The 17,676-nt window shown below is 37.0% G+C and overlaps 1 protein-coding gene across 2 annotated transcripts in view; it reads right to left on the bottom strand.

Annotated features, from left to right (window-relative positions):
* Positions 1 to 5,321: 5,321 nt before the first annotated feature.
* Positions 5,322 to 17,676, bottom strand: part of ACYP2 (acylphosphatase 2) — a 46,469-nt gene continuing 34,114 nt past the window's right edge. For both annotated transcript variants that reach the window (XM_049800742.1, XM_049800743.1), the window contains one exon: positions 5,322 to 6,276. In XM_049800742.1, coding sequence (XP_049656699.1) covers positions 6,162 to 6,276 — 115 coding nt within the window. In that variant the 3' untranslated portion in view covers positions 5,322 to 6,161. The remainder of the gene's footprint in view (positions 6,277 to 17,676) is intronic.

The following is a 17,676-nucleotide window of genomic DNA, read 5'->3' as shown; positions in this document are numbered from 1 at the left end:
ATAGCACAGCATCTGGCATGTTTTCAAGTGGTGAACTTCATGCAAGAAAGTTCAGGCGTTTACAGCGTTCCTGAAGCCACAGTGATGCTTCTTTAAGTAGGAGAAAACCAAAGCCAGCACCAAGAAAGTGACTTAGTATCTTTATCTTATCTACCACTTCTCAAACACTGTCCCATTAATAACGTGTTTCCTTGCTTGGTAGTGTTCCTCCAGTTGCATGACCAATTATTGTTCTCACTGAAGGCCATGGCAGCATTCCAATAGAACATTGGTTTCTGCCTCCGAGGTCAGAGCCTGTGTCTCTCTACTGTTCATTTTGTTATCTCCCTGCCAAATACAACTGAATGCCAGGTTACCTTTCAGCTAACGGAGAAACCTAGGGATTCTGGGTATACCTCCAATTCAGCCTGGTTTTAGTGTGCTACGTATAGCAGATCTGGAAAAGAATTGGTCTCAAAGAGCCTAAAGGGCATTGTCCCTTTTTTCTGGAGTAGACACCAGTGCATGGTTATGCTGGACAAAATTTACTTCTTGATGCTGATCAAATGTCTGTGAACCAAAAACATGGCTTAAAAATCTATTGTCCACATTCAGGAACAACTCAAATGCAGAAAGAAATGTTACAAAACTATCCTATTTCTAAAATAGAGGAATCATGGGCATTAGTTAACACCAAGAAGTTATTTGCACAGCTACAAGAGAAGCCACACTGCCTTCAAACAGCAGATCTCCCCTCTGATGATATTGGGCCAAACTTCTCATACTCCTCCATTAATGCTTGTTTAGAATGTAATTCTTCATGCTGCTACCTTCTCATATAAAGGTGATTACATCTGACAAATGATTTAAGTGATTCATCAGAAAAGATTTTTATATATTTATATTTGTACTTATGTATATTAACTATTATAACAAGATCACCTAATTGTGAAGACAACTAATAACCTCATCATTACTTAAACCATTCTTGAATTTTGACTAGTAAAACCTTTCAATCCATTTCTGCAGCACTTTTAATCAGAACTGAGGTTGCTTCTCCTTTGATCTTCCATTTCAGTATTTCTTGTTCAGTTATGTCAGTATTAATATCAAATGAACTGGGGCAAGAGTAGTTATTTTAAGTCTGTGCGATGTTTTTTGGTTTTGATGCAGAAATAACTTCTGACTGTTTAATACTAGTACTTATACCCACTACATAGGATACTGTGAGGAGCCTTGAAGAATGAACAATACTACAGAAATTCCAATTTACAGTATTGCCACTGTATAAACAAACTTTAGAAAAACATTATAGCATACACCAATTTTTGCCCTCATCTTTCATTAGTGTTCCCTTCAAATTAGAGCACTTTCAGTGGGTAGTAGGACGTAGCTATGCATTAATCAGTAAGCTCTCTTGACTAATCCAGTTCATTCTGTCTAGTAAGAGGATTCCAGCAGCAAACATGCATACAGTTTTCTAAGAAGAAAGCAAGCCAAGAAAGGCAGCTCCAGAGGATACCAAGAAAATAGGAAGTGACAGATTGGTGTCATGTAAGAGAAAGTATGGTAGGAGATAGCATCATGCTTTTCTCTGTATGAAGGCTTAAGAATGAGTAGGTATAGCAGAACGTTCCTATTCTGCATTACAACATTGTAAGTATTGAGAATAGATAGCATAATACATGATTCCATCACTCCTGATGAGGCAGAATGCTCTCACTTCTGTACACTGCTTAGGGAAGATTTTTTTTTTTATTCTTTAATCAAATATAAACCAACCCATAAATTTTTTAAATTGCCTGGCCATTTAGGAGTTAAGCTCCAATTTTAATTAAAATGTCTGGTCTTAATGTTAAATTACGGTAGAATACAAGTCAGGCACAAAATTTTCCTTCAAGAAAGTCAGCACTGTCCAGAATTCACAAATAACCTGGAAATAATGGGAACAGACTTTCAGAAGTCTCAGTCCTCTTTAGGTAGGTGGAAACTATTTCCACTTACAGCAAGAATGGAGCTGGCCTACACATAATTTGTTCTTCCTACATTGCATTTTTAAAAAATAAGTCAAAATAAAATTAAAGGATATCTACACTTATAACTAAGTGATATTAGTATGTAGTACAAAAGGAAGAAGGTGTCAACTTAGTTTTGACGTCTAATTAGCCAACTGTTCTTGCCTTTTTTTCTATCTTACCATTGGAATTCTTTGGCTCCTCAAAATCAATGCTGTTTTCATTAAATCTAGAGATACTGCTCTGATGTTCTGCACACACTGTATTTCCACAAACTGGATGATTTTGGACTCATGATACTTTAACAGAATCTGAGGATCAAATAAAATGAGAAGATTAATGCATGAAGTGCAAGGCAACACTTCATTAGTTGCAGTAACACAGCAACATGTGACTTGCAGCATGGAAAAATACTTCCAAGCAACCAAGTTCTACAGATGGCTCAGGTCTCCCTAAATGCAAAGGTGTCTTGCCCAGACTCATCCAATCCCTCTGATGAGCTCTTCATCCAACTTCAGAACACCTGAATTCACTAGCATATAGGACAGCCTCACTAGCCTACCCAGGAAGCTGACAGATGGAAGTTACCACTATCTCCTGCCACACCACAGGCTCACCATTAAGCCTTGACCTGCTTGGACTGCAGGATTGCATCCTGCCTCCATCTGAGGGATCTTTCAGACAGAGAACAGAAGTTACTTTGAACAGTCTTTGAATATCTGTCTTGGAAAAAGTCACCCAAGTTATAAAAAACAAACTGGTATCTGTTCACTTATAATAGCCTTTTCAGGAGAGCAACAATGACACACTGTCTTCTAGATTACTTCGTTTCAACGTGCTTTTGACAACACCATCTCATGTAAGCTACTTAGAAACTTCAATCTATTCTCTTTCTTGCAGTCAGTACAAGCCTCCATTTTGTGTGCAGCATATCCCCAAGGAGAAGCAGGATTATTTGCTTATTGCTGATGATCACCTGGGTAAAAGTCCTACAAGTTTGATATCTACCCACAAGTAAGCCAGGTGCCACTTTGTGCAAATCAAACATTGCCCTGTGCATAAAGCAAGTTACTTCTCAAGCTGGCTATATGCCTTGACAAATACGGGATCCTCACTGTACTGCAGGCATTTGCATGAATAAAACATGGCTGTGCAACAACAGTTAAGAACAGGTATGATGCATTAAATTTTTATTTCAATGCAATGTAAAAAGAGCCTAAAATGTCTGTGAAGGCATTTCCCCATGGCCATGCATCAGGATGCCAGCAGCACTCAGTGAGTCAAGTATTAATTCCTCAGCTTGATAACAGATGGGCTTTGGCCTCAGTAACGCCTAAATTCACAGGGACATATGTTTTTTCTATGTTATATATCATTATTACCCTTACTACCACCTTGGGCCACCATCTTCAGCTAGAATGAGGAAGCATAATGGAAGAGATCCCTTTGCCCCCGGCACTTCAGAAAACTCTACATGAGTATATTCCAGAAGTACAACTGGCTGTAAGACTTCCCACAACTTTGAAGGTATGGAATGTGATATTTATTCCCTTTTTCTCTTCCTCTGAAAACCCTGCCCAGGGTTTCTGGGAAACAGACACACCTGTAATGCTTATTTGCTCAGTGAAAGCTTAACCTCTCTAAGAATGAAATACATGCTATGTGCTATTTATTTAGCTCTGTTAGAAAACTGTTAAATATATTATGGCACAACACAAAGTACATCTATTTTAGTTTTGAACTAAGAGCTAAACTCACTAAAGAACTTGCATGTATTTTTTGCCTCTTGTCATATCACTGAGGTGAGGGAAGTGGATGCTGAAAATAGACAACATGAGTACTGCTGACTCGCAAACAAAGACGAAGGTTATAGATGTATTCCAGAATCAACCTTTTCTCAGATAGGCTCAAAACAAGCGCAAAAGCAGAGGCTGAGTGTTGTCACACAGATAGAGAAAAACACCCTTGTAACAGGCTCAACAAGAGATCTGACCTACAGTATATAGGCCGCAGATTACAGGAATTATACTTGCTTAATACCATATTAGAAATAACTTCTGCTGAAAAACTTCTTGGTGAGGAAAAGAAAAGCACTCTAAAACTCTTGGTGTAGTGCTCATATCAAGACTTCAAGTATTTTTTTGGTTTTGAATATGTGAGAAAGTTACATACAGATTTCTTCATCTTTCAACTTTGAGAAATTCTCTACCTGCACATTTTCTCCCCCCAAAAAGTGAGCACTTTAAATAGCTGCTTCCCAATCCTCAAGCCTTGAATTTCTAGTGGACTCAGGTTAAAATAACTGAGTCCTTATGAGCATCCAGCTCCAGCCATACCAGCACATCGAAACAACAATTTCATCTTTGACTCCTCTTCCTGTGTATCTGATGTCCCATTTGTTTCCTGCCTTCCTCTAGTCATTGTTGCTCAAAATATAAGCAAAGCAACTTGGCTGGAAATGCCTTTGAGGGGGTATGTTCTGCCAGGTAGCTTCAAGGAAAATGTAAACTACTTCTGTTCTGCAGGATACAATTTTCAGAGAGTATGTAACAGCTATTGAGCTACTGCTACACATGAACTTTGCCATTTACCATTTGAGTTGAACAAGAGTTATTGACAATGACTTCAACAAAGGATGCTTGTGTATAATCACAGAAGACAAGTGCAGTTTGAACTATAACAATTTATAAATAACTCCTCCAAATTCTAGAAAGGAGATTTTACTGCTTAATGCACAAAGGCCCAGTGAAAATAAATCTAGTAGTCAGTAGAAATACCTTTCTATGCACACCTTGCTCTGCACAGATGAAAAAGCGCAATGCTTAAGTTATGAAATGTCCTCTCCTGAAATAAAAAAAAAAAAAAACAAACCGCAAATTCGATGATTAGCCTAAATTGACACTACCTCCCCTTAGAAGAGATACAGCCCAGGCAGTGGAAATACCAGCTTAATTATCCCCATGAAGGGCATCTTAGATAGACAGCAGGCAGACAACAGAAGACTCTGCCCATGCTCGGAGCCAAGCCGAGGCCGCATGATCACATTACTGCAGTATTACTGCACTTCATGTACTACACACTTTTCACAGGGACTTACAGCCTGAGCCTCCAGCATAGCATGATCACACCAATCTTGATTAACTGAGAATACTGCCAGATCATGCAGGTCCCTGCTTGGATATATGAGAGATCTAACCAAACTCTTCCAGTATGTACTAATCCTGACACAGAAGTCCTTGAGAAGTGAGGATATAGGTCTGCTCCAGCTCTGATAGACTCCTTGGTGCCTGTGAAAAAAGCACTACATATGAGAATTAGACACAATACTGCAAAGACTTATCCAGTATTTATTGCAAGCACATAACTCAAGTTTCTCAGGACCTTTCACGTACTTGATATGATGTGTGTGGATGCATCATGTTAAATCAGGTTCCAACATACATTGTTAACTAAGGAGCAAATATACATCAATAAATTGAAGATTTCAGTTATTTTCCTTTAGTAAGAACATCAAAAAAAGCAAGAAGATCAAAACATCCTTTATAGTCAGTATGGATGTAAGCTGTAGGTAGACAAGGAAAAAGGGGTGAGAAGCCACATATTTCATCATCTTGTTCCAAGACTTATCTGCATAATTACAGAGAATTTTAAACCAGAGCTGGTTAGATAAAATACATTTAATTTAAAGTACCGCTATATCTTAACTAATTATCACAAATAACATGATCTATAATACAGAGCTGTTACAATAGAACTCTTAGTGTTCCAGCTCTATAGTTAAGTATTTTTGGTGAGGTTACAAACAGTAGAACATACATTAATTATTTTGCATGTAAAACATGAATCACAGTGTAAAGATTATATGCCATATGGTTATATATAACAAGTCTCATTGTGCACAAATGAACACTGGCACTTTTAACCATTTATCCAGCTTTCAAGATGCAATAAATTAGATATTAGCATTTTAGATATTAGATATTGACAGTCATGGTGTAAAATGTCTAATACAGCAACTAAGAATTCTTACTTCATGTGAACAGGGACCATTTATGTTTATCTCTAGTACAGAAAGCATCCAAATACTCTTGTGACATTTTATGGAGGCACAAAAAATATCATGCAGCAGAAACATCATGGTTTTGTGCTTAGTGATGTCTTCTTCTATTAGTATCTAGTGCTAAATCCTGAGAAGTCAAGCTTGGAAATCTCCTTTTCATTGGAAAAATTTGTTCGATCTATGCGAGAACTTGGGCTTCCAACTTTACTCAGCCAGGATTTCCTGCAAGAAAAGTGAGAATGTTAGCATATAAAAAAGTAAGAAGGTTAGCATATAAAGAATATGTTTAGTTCTTCTCTGTTTTCTCTCCTTTTCTCATTTAAAAGGAAAAAACCTATTTAAGTTGTGTCAATATGTCAAGAAGTTATTACAGAATATTACATAAAAACACATATGACTAAAGGCTAAAGCAGATTTACTTCAATAATCCTTTTTAAGTGCTTATTAATAGCATTAAAATAGATATGTATTAGCTTTACAGATTCAAGACTACACTTTTAGCAAGGACCTAAAAACCCTTCTAACTGAAAAATATTATGAAGAAAGAATTCTAATAGCCAGTTTACCCTTTTCTGACAACTAAAAGAAATGGAAACTGAAACAAAAATGAGTAAGTTCAAAACCAGCAAAAAGACATAAAGCAAACAAAATCAAAATGATGTCACAAAGCAATACTACATTGTAATAATACTGAATTTTATGCAGGCTTTCTTCATTCTTATGTGGTGATTTTGCAGGTATTTGCATTACAATACAATCTTTAATTATGCTGGTGCTTGCCTTCTTCCACAGCACACTAAAAAATAGTACTGAACACAGACTACCATAAGGTAATCAAGACTGGAAGCTGACAGCGCAATGGCTGCTCCTACACACACACACACTATATTTGTATCCTGGAGTAATTTGTGAATTCACAGTAGTGAAAACTATTGTATGGTAAAAGGAGGTGCACAAACACTTGAAGTGCAGCAGACAACACTGCTTCCAGAGAAGTTTATTTACAGAAAATACTTTATCAGTATCTTCTGTTGCACTAAAGTCTCAGAACTAGGAAAGAGAAAGTATTTTAGTGTACCATATTTAAGGAAAATATTTCCACAAAATTACTTTTTATAATTTTAATGATGCATAAACTGGTATAGATACCTAACTGTGATTAGTATTAAAAAATATATCATTATTCATTTAAATTTCAATTTGAAGACCATCAAAGTTATGTCTTAACATCTATGTTAATTAATCCATTGAAAAAAAAATAATCACACTGAGCATTGTAAAAAGGAATGTTCTTGCAGCGAGACTTAATTTTGATGACTTTATAATGAAAATTGTGCCTAGAGATTGCTTGTTGTAAGCCAGTAAATAAAACACACCCGAGATACAGAAATGTATCTTGTTAGAGACCCTATGTAGCAAGAGGGTTTTTTTGGTTGGTTGGGTTTTTTTAAGCCAATTTCTGACACAATGTACCACTGCAAAACATCTCAAATGTCTTTAGCTGGTTATAAGAGACAAGTAATTTCCTCCAAACTGTGCTAGTCCTTCGTAAGATTGGTCTCATCACTAGCACGGACAGTTCCAAACCTGTATTCAGGACCTATGCAACTAACCTTGGTCTTCAAACTCCATGCAGTGTCTCTTGATTATGAAGTATATATCCTTAATACTTTTTTTAAGAAAGCAGGTATGTCCTAGTACTCATGTATTTTGAAATATAACCCTAGGATATGCTTGGTGGATTATAGACTTGCAGTGCCAAAGAGCTATGTGAGCCCCTTCCTATTTGATTGCTAAAATAGAGGCTCTGTATTGAAAGACTGCCTAGCAAACACAAACCAGGTATGGGTATCTCATGTTCAAAGTGTGACAAGCCTTAATTTAGTATACAGCAATTAAAATAATAAATATTTGTCAGATGTTTACACATCTTCAAACCTCTTGTTCTTTGCTTCAGGTTGTGAACAACCTCTCTTCTCGCCTGTTTTAGGAGATGAAGCCTTTCCAGTAAGGAGTATAACACAGGAATAGGAGTACATGAGTGAAACAGGAGAACCCAACTTTCCACTCTGCACTGGAACCTTAAAGGCAGACCAGATATTTCAACAGAAGGAAAGAAGCCTAGTAATAGACAGTCCATTTTGCTCCATATTATGAAAAATCTGAAAAGCCCCTTGTTTATTTAGCAGAAAAGTACTTAAGGGAGAAAAAAGAACATGTATTTGAAATACTGAATTACTTAAAACAAATCTGTATTATTTTTAGAAGACTAATGTGATATCCACGAGTGAACAGACTTTGCTTCTTTTCATTTTAAAGGTGAGCTTGTCCTAGACAAAACCAAGAGACATATATTCCTTGCCCAGCCTTCACAACTGTATACAAGACCAAAATTCATCCATGGCTGCTTCCAATTCCCAAGTTCCACTGCATGAAGAAAGTAACTCTGCAAACTTTGCACAGAGCAAACTTTATTTGTTGTCAGCTCTGTAGACTCACATGAATAAGGATAAAGCACAAATTATGAAAATACAATTAAACAATCCAGCTCCATAGAAACTCTTTATAGGATACATGCATTTTACTCCTTATTTAATGCAGGAGGTAGGGAAGGAAGTGTTACAGAACTGCTCCCTACCTGCGATTTATATGACTACAGGGGCTCAGATCTTCACTAAGATGCTAATACTTTGCAACAGGACTTCATTGATCTTCCGTCACTTTGCTCAAGTGACAGACCATTCAGTGAACACTATGAAGCAGCATGTTTTTTGCAAGCTAAGAAAGCAGGAAATCAGTATTTGCTAAAAGCAGTAGACAGTTAGAGTTGTTTCCTCATTTATCTACAGAGCAGAAAATGTCATCTCTAATATCTTTGGTAAGGGTAGTATTTTTAAAATGGTTTTAGCTTTCACTAGTATTCAGATCAATAGACCTGAGTTAAGAAAAGGTTCTGTATCCTCCTCTTGCTTCACTCAGCCTTCTTCATTTTCTTTCACATGCCATGAATTTCAGATAACCCGATGTGTGCAAGAGATTAGCTGCAATTACTAGCACTTGGAGTTTTAGCTTGCCATTTATAGCATCCATTTTAAAATTCACTGCTGCTACCCACTTCTCTTCAGAAGTGAGAAAGCCTCCACCTCACTTGTCACATGGGGTATGTCTGAATCAAACGAGGACATTCCTTTAGTCTGTGACAGGACAGTATATAGGTAACTCTTCAATTTTAAAGGATGTATTTCTAAAGCTACACCGCTTCAATGAGTCTGGAACAAGAGCTAATCTCCAAACAGCCATTTCCTACCATGTTTTATTTCTCAAGTACTGCATGGCCATGCAACCGCTCTTGGCCATGCTCCAATCGCACTGTTCAAAACCAAACTGGCAGTGTGGGGACTAGATCGACTCAGACACACTTTAATCACAGATTTAGAAGTTACACAACCTCCCTGTCCAGGGGAGAACCCAGGCAGGCCAGCGCCCTAGGGTCTCTCCTCAGGGTGTGCAGCACTCCTACCACACACTCCTCCCACCCTCTGCTACAGGGCTAAGAACACCCAGCTGATTGGTTCATTCAGACAGGTGGCACCTCACAATTGGCTGTTGCTGGTGTGTGCTGCCCACCTCCTTCTGGAAGCTTCTCCACAGCCTCACAGCCAGTAACCACCCCTCACCCCTCAGATGTCCCCCACAACTAGGCCCCATCCACCCCAACTGCCACGTCTGGGCAGGGCTGCTCACGAAAATACCCCAAAACAAACCTAAACAGCATTCCCAAGCACATCTGACACTCCAGGCATTGTTAGCGAAGCCACTCAGAGCACACTGATTTTCTCACCGTTCTGGGTTTTACTTCCTCGGCCCAGTTAGGACAGCCTGCCTGAAACAGCTTCCCTGCTGACCTTAAACATGCACTTTCTCTATCCCCATATTCATGGTAGCGGTTTAGAACAACTGGATCCATCATTCTTTTCCTTTTATCATTTCATTAACTAAAATGAACCTTGCTCAGTGACTCTGGCTTGTTACCTAGGCAACTGGGCTCTTTCTGTTCAACATATTATTGGAAAACAACATCTAAAGAGCTGGGTTTGCACCATCCTGATTTAGATCCTCACAGAAATTGCCTGGCTGTGTACAGTATTCCAAGCAGGCATCTGTCTTCCAAAATGAGGCACACATGCCTACCTGTTAACTAATCGGAATGAAACCCCGACCAGGTCAAATCTGAAGAGTTCTCTGGAAGTGTTATTTAAGGAGCCTTGCCTCCTCTGTAATACAAGATAACACTAGCACAGCCCTAAAAAGCACCACATCTTGAATACTACAGGCAGAACAGTAACTTTGATTTCCCTGAATAACTTTTTTTTTTTTTTTTTAAACTAAAGCCTATGTTATAAAACAGATTTCTCTAAAATAAATGACTCGGTTGGCACTATTCTCTGACTGAAATGTCTTCGTACTTTGATAAGGAAAAAGTAACTCTGATACAGGAAGAAACAGGCCTTTCTGCACCTTTACACAGCAGGCATGCCAAACAACCATATAAACGAACAATGCATTTTTCCTGTGCTAGACTCTGTATTGAATCATTGATACGCATGGGATGCCTCCGCAATAGTTCATTTACTGTATACAAAAAGCCGAAATATTTTATCCTGAGATTGGAGTAATTTACAGTTTATAGTGCTAGAAATGGACCTGAAAATTACCTATAGCATTAATACTTGGTGAGCTAGGCACAGTTTAGGAATGTGTTTGTTTCTCCTCACCTTAACCACAGTGTCACTTACAGTGGAACAAAAGAAATGTGTGCTTTTATTTAGAGGGAGAGAAAATAAAGGCACTGGCTTATTTGCACTTTATTTCCCTTTGTTTAAGATAAAATACTGAAGAGAATGTGGCTTTTTGAAGATAGTATTTACATCTGTGACAGCGTATAGACTAGGATTGCAAATATTTATAAAATACCTCCAAAATGTTGTTCTATTCTGAAACAATACTGTCAAGTTTTCATAAATCCTGATAGTTAAATGTTTGCAGAAGAAATGTGGAATTCTTTTTCATTGGTGTCTGGCTTCTGAGCTTTTGGGAAGAACTTTAGCCATGGTTTTCAAGTTTTCTCTAGAATCATAAGGGCTAGCAATATTTTACCTAAAACCTTTGTTTTTATAAACCTGAAATTCATATCTAGGTAAAGTGTCTAGTAGCCTGTATAGTAAAAACATCTCTCAGCTTACTGTAGAGCCATTCTGTTGTCCCTACAGCTCTGCTCCTGCTGCAGAAGCCTAATAGTAAAATAGGAATCTGGAAACAAAACATATAAGGTTCCATGTTGTGAAAAAAGGAAGGATAGCAGGAAGGATAAAAAACTTAGTAACAGAAGTGTTTGAAAATACTTTTGTTTGACATGATTTGAATCAATAGTGTGGCCTGAAAAAAACACATTTAGCATTTTAACTTTAGCAAAAGCAATCAACGCCTTAGTAAGGTGGAGAAAACAGGTTCTGAAGACAATACATGATGGATCCTGGGGAGAATCCTGGGAAGAATTACTAATATTTTTGTGCAGGATAAGGTCAAGAGGACTCAAGCAATATGTACAGTCAACTTGCTCCTACTGGCCTTCATCCTCTCTTGTAATTTTTTTGCTCTCAAAACTAGTCTGTAGCTTGGAGTAAAAACCTGAAGCCACCTGACCCAAAAAGCTGCTGCCTGTAGAGAGCTCTGCTCAAGGGGCCTCCAAGCTGCCATGGAAACTGTTGCAATTGCCCCCGGCAAAGGGTGGTTTTTAGACTGTTGTGCCTGCTGCCTGATACACCACCAAAATCACTGCTGGCAGCAGTCCACACTAGGTCAGGATCAAACATCTGCACTTAATTATATGTCCATGCCGTTTGCATGTACATACCTGCAAAAGGAAGGAGGGAAGCAGTAGAGGGAAAACAATGCAAAGTGCAAGGGAGGGGAATTTTAGCACATTTATTAGGATGACCCCACCACAGTCCACCAAATCAAAGCCAAGTGACAGGCTACTTCAGAGGAATAAAACAACAAAAAAAAATAAAAAAAAAAGAGAAAGCCACCAGTAGTCTAAGGATACAGGCCAACAAGTGGGTGGGCTAGAAATGAAACAACCTGCTCAGGCGTAGACACAGTGCCCCAGAATAGAGCTGGAGCCTGGAGGTGCAGGGAGGACTGCACCACTGCTGCTGCCTGTTCACTAACTGCTCTGGGCACCATGACAACAGGAATTTCTTGGCCTATTGGATATTTAGCAGAAGTTCTGTAACTGTTTTAGAAAGGAAGAAAGATATTTAAGCAAAACTAGTGTTTGGCTTTGTATTTTTAAACACAGCTGTCAGACAAATGTTGTTAATTTGTTTATATTTCTTCCTTTTCTGTCAAACCCTGCTGCACTCAAGGCCAGCGTTTCTCTAGAGAATACATGATGAGCTTTCTTTGAGGTACTATTTGAAAGTAACATCAACAGCAAGGGCACATTAGCAGAATCTGATACATTAAAGGTATTGTGTGACACAAGACGGAATAAGCTTCAAATACGTATTTTGGTGTCACATTTCTATTTATAAACCTGAGAAAAATTACGTGTATGTTAATCTTCATCACATTGTGTATGTTATCAGCATGACTTTTTAATGTAAAAATTATCATTAGTAGTTTGTATTAGCACAGAATTTGACTCTATGTACCTCAAATTTATTTTGTTATTCATAAATGATCTATGTCAAATGCCTTCGCACCTTAAAGAGGTGGAATTATCCCAGAATGAATGAATCCAAATATGAAATTGTTTTGTGCTTGTATACAATGCAAAGATCTGTTGTGCATTTTCCTATTAATTTTGGTCAACTTCAAGTAGAACTTAATAATTTACTTAAACATGGGATCATAAGAAGTATATTTTTATTAAAAAGTTATCAGAATATGTCTCTTCAAACCATGTTAGGCAAGTCACATTTGATTTCTTTCATAGATCTTATCAGAAAAAGCTAAGCAATGTTGCAGAAATTTGTTCCAACAGAGTAAAGAAGTAAATGAAAAGTAAAATCAAATTCAGCCATTTCAGTAACTCAAAACAGCTTTTATGCCCACACTGACCTACAGAAAGTACAAGACAAAAGAGAATTTCCTATTAAGCTTGTGTCCTATCTTCCCAAAGCGATAAACATACCAGAGAGCCAGAAGCAGCAAAAAGGCCTATTGTATTTTTTCCTTGTAATATATCTGCCTCTACAGGGTGCAATTTGGCTCACAAGACAGACTAGGAATTTTGGCTAACCCTACTCTACTGCACAGAATGCAATTGAAAGTTATTTCTCATTCCACATCTATTAAACCTAAGGAAACAGGAAGCTTAGATGAGGAGGAACTGTTGCTGTTAGTGTAACAACTCAGGCTTCTGGAAAAGCTAGTTCTAATGCTTAGAAACTGGTTAGCACCCATCACCCACATGAACTATATTTAAAACAAATGGCTGTATTAGAGTTGAACAAAGAGAAAAATACTATTGCCTCTGACCATCAATTTTGTACCTGAGAATATTAATTAAACCCTTACCTTGACTATTTCAAAGCAACCCTATTGGAAGACCATAATGAATCATGACACTTTGGCCAATTCAGTTTTACTTAAAGTCCATTTCATTATAGAGCCTGGTAAAACAGCCACGACAGTAAAGGGACCCCAGTTACAGCCATTCAGTTGGAGAATTCATATCAAACCAACATGCATGCACAGTCCAAGAAAGCATTCAAATAAGATTAGAAAACTGCAGATGACAAATGCAGTCAAGAATTTGAAAGACAACACTTTTCTGTTCTCTGGTAATGAGGTTCAGCAAGAGAGAAAGACATAAAACCATATGAGGACCAATCCCCATAACTACCATGCTTCCTGTATCCTCTATGTGATTCTCAGAAGACAGATTTACACAAAAAAATAGAGATTAATTTACTATGCAATAACTAAAAACAATGCCACACCAAAACATAGTGAATTCCTTCAAGCATCACTGGGATTCTTACTATTTTCCTCAAAAGTCTCCCTTACTTTGCAAGTACTTGGGATAGCTAAAAGACTGAAAACCAGGAAGACTAACTGAGAAGTTGCAAACTGGCCCTTTCCAATTTTTTTAAAAAAAGAGAACTTAAAAGGGAAGCATCACCATTTTTAAAGCATTATGTTATAGAGCACTGTGCAAGTCTGAGTGAGAATATTTAATATTTCCAGCATTGCAGTGACTGTACATGAATTTACCTTTTCCTAGAATACCACTGTTTGAATACTGCAGGTTGGCTCACTTCAAAACATGCATGAGTGACTTGTTTCTATCAAAGTACCTTATATAAGCATCCACATGTGAGCACAGATTAGGTAGCTAGTCATCCAGCTGTTCCTCATGCTGAAGTCCACGTACAATTGCTTTCGTACGCACAGAATATCTGCCTGTCCATTTTTATAGTGAAAACAAAACCCACTTCTCAGATTATCACAAAAATCTCAGCCAAAACAATTTTAAGCTGAAATACTTGCTTCGATATGTTGGCATTTCACATATATTTTCTTCTTGCTATTAGGTCAACTGATTAATATATGTTGGGACTTAAAAAATTACCTTTAAAGAAAGGATAACAGCAACACATATGGTGTCTAGCCTCTATAGTAGATGCTGTTGACAGAAAAATATGCAACAACAGAGAATTTTATTTTTATCTATAGCTTGCAAAAGTGTTTTTAAATTTTCTTATTAAGCATTCAGCTAGTGGAGCTCCATTTTTTCAACTGACTCTACACTACATGATTTAATATGGTAATTTAAATTGCACACTTTCAAAAGAAGCAGCTACACCCATCTTTTTAACCTGCAATCTCAAGGAGGTTTTCTTAAAGCAACTGTGATACGAAATAGTAGATGTTTTAGTATATGAATTAAAAGATCAGGAAAATGTTTTAACAATGTTATACTAGAGAGCACAACTGTTCAGAAAAACACTAAGTAGATTATACTAGCTAATAGTCTACTTAAATTTTACACAATGAGAAAATTTGGACTTTGTCAAGCTACAATAAGGAGGAAGCAAAAGATTAATATAAGGATATGTTACAACTATAACATTCTTTATTGAACAAGAGCTATTTATATTTTCCAGCACACCAGAACATGCTTGAGGTGAACCCAGCATGGTATGTTTACAAGGAAGGTAACATTGTACCCATGGTATACAAGATGTATATACAATATTGCCCAGAAATAAAATCCCTTTTGCAATTGATTAATTTGTTACCAAGAACTAGGATTTGTTGTTACATATTTATTGTTTCCATAAACAACAGAAACAGATCTTGTATTTAAAAACAGTCATATACTTCCCAAAGTCTAGCCTGTTTCATCTGCCTTGAGGCAAGTCTCCAGACACAGCAAACAGCCTAAGGCAGCAGAGGCACAAAAGTGAGATGTGCGAAGCTTCTGGCATGCTGTCCCTTACGGAAGGGCAGGCATACTTTATGGAAGTGACGTCTTCCATATTGCCACATCCCAAGGAGTTGTATTTCATTTAAAGCAAGAAAATTATTTTTCATTCTTTAACATATTACTTCTTTATGATGTTTTTCTTACGACTTCATTTACATTAAAAATACCATTCTTGAAAGACCTAATCATTTCACTTGTGAGCACTTGGGGTTTAAGTCCATAAATGCCACGGGCCATCTTTGCAGGTGGGTATTAAATATATCATCTAAAGAAGCCTTTCAACTCATGATCCCAAACTACTCCCATAGGAGGTGTCTTAGATATATCAGCTGAGATCTTGAATAAGAGAACCAAAAATAATCCTCAGCCATAGGCTACTTGATTTCCTATATGTCTACATTATTCAAATCAGCTTTGTAACATCTCTAATTGTTAGGATTTATACTTGCTATTAATATCACAAAAAGCTCGATAGGAAAAAAAAAAAAAAAGACCAATTCATGTGAGCTGCAACAGTGCTGTAAGCACACCTATGGTAAAGTCCATTTCTGTGGTGTATAAGCTGTCATGAATACACTCACTTAGTAGAAATAAACACACTTAACATAAAAGCTCCAAGCTACTTAAGGAAGATATCAGAGCATGAACATGTATTTTGGTTCAATGCTTCTTTGTATAAAAATTTTTTTCTTTTAAACAAGGCTTTTAATATTTATTGAAATAAGATCTGATACATGTTGTTTGCTATTCAGTGTTTCCTGTGCTGTACATATTTTTATTAAACCTGATTTTCAGACTATTTCTGTAATAATTTTTTCCTGTTTATTTGCGGCAGTGATAAAATGAATCAAGAAACAGAGATTTCTTTCTGGAAAAAAAACCCATCTTTTTCCTACAAAAATAAGCCCAGACTGGAAATCCTAAACTACTACCTTCTCTAGTCAACTATGGTACATCCTGCTTAAAGTTACCACTTAGAGAAAGCAAACCAGCAGATTTACTGATTTTTATTTTTTTTTTAATTATTATTATGAGGATAATGGACTTGATCTTTCCTCCTAAACTTTCCATTAGTTTTGGACATCTTCCTGCTGACTCATTAGAATCTGCCCTTCAGCAGTACATTTTTTTGTTATTGAGAACTTCAAACTTCAAAAACCAGAATAAAAGCAGAATTCTACTGAAGACAGCATCTTATTTCTACTGAAGACAACAGTAACACTTCTAATGAGCACAGTGAGAGACTTGACCTCTGTTTTATGAAATTTAAACAAAGATCTATGACTACTTACAAGAAACAAACACCTGAAAAAGGCCTAAACCAAGGAAACCATCTTTGGAAGATGATTGGCCCATACTATTTTCAAGTATTCCTTCCAAAGAGGCATTTTTAACTATTAATGAGCATCTTGTCTTGCACAATGGAAAATTTTTATTTTGTCACTTATGCTTCATGTGATGTAAGCTGCCAGAGCAGAAAAGTGCATCAGGAGGCAAGTCTGGAAAGGTGTTTGGGGTCAACATGTTAGGGTTGGGTCAACAGGCCCACTTCTCTAAATGTGCAGTGAGCTGGGCAGTATTCTCCACTGCAAAGAATTTCCATTTTAGAAAACATATTTATCTCTTTTTTAGGATAACTTCGTATTCCTTTGACATGGGTAACACCTAGCTAAATCTGAGTTTCTCTTTAATATTTTCTAGTCCAAAAAAACTTGTTTGGTTTTCATTTAATTGTTTAAAAACACATTTTCAGAAGGACTATGGGCAATGAGCTAAGAATGCATGCTTTAATAATGAAACACTAAGACATTTTAAAAATAAGCAGTAAGAGTTAGATGAAATCAGCTTTCTGCATTTTTTATGAATATAATTGAGCATATAAACTATTAGATTTTCAAAAGCATTGCTCAGGCAATGCCACCTAACTACTGTCTCTCACAAAGGTAGATTATAACAGCAGAGTAAGTGTAATATGTTGTAATTTCTTAATATACAAAGGGGTTTGATATTGTGTGAAATGCTTGGTAAGAAGAGGATTACTGGCAAAGTATAAATGTGTTCCTAAACTCATAAATCTTCCCATTTTTTCATCTTTCCCTCAAGCTTCAGGCGCTGTCAAAAAG

The sequence above is a fragment of the Accipiter gentilis genome, chromosome 5 (genome assembly GCF_929443795.1).
Source record: "Accipiter gentilis chromosome 5, bAccGen1.1, whole genome shotgun sequence".
NCBI lineage: Eukaryota > Metazoa > Chordata > Aves > Accipitriformes > Accipitridae > Astur > Astur gentilis.
Note: the sequence above shows the minus strand (reverse complement) of the source record. Positions and strands in the feature narration are given on the sequence as shown.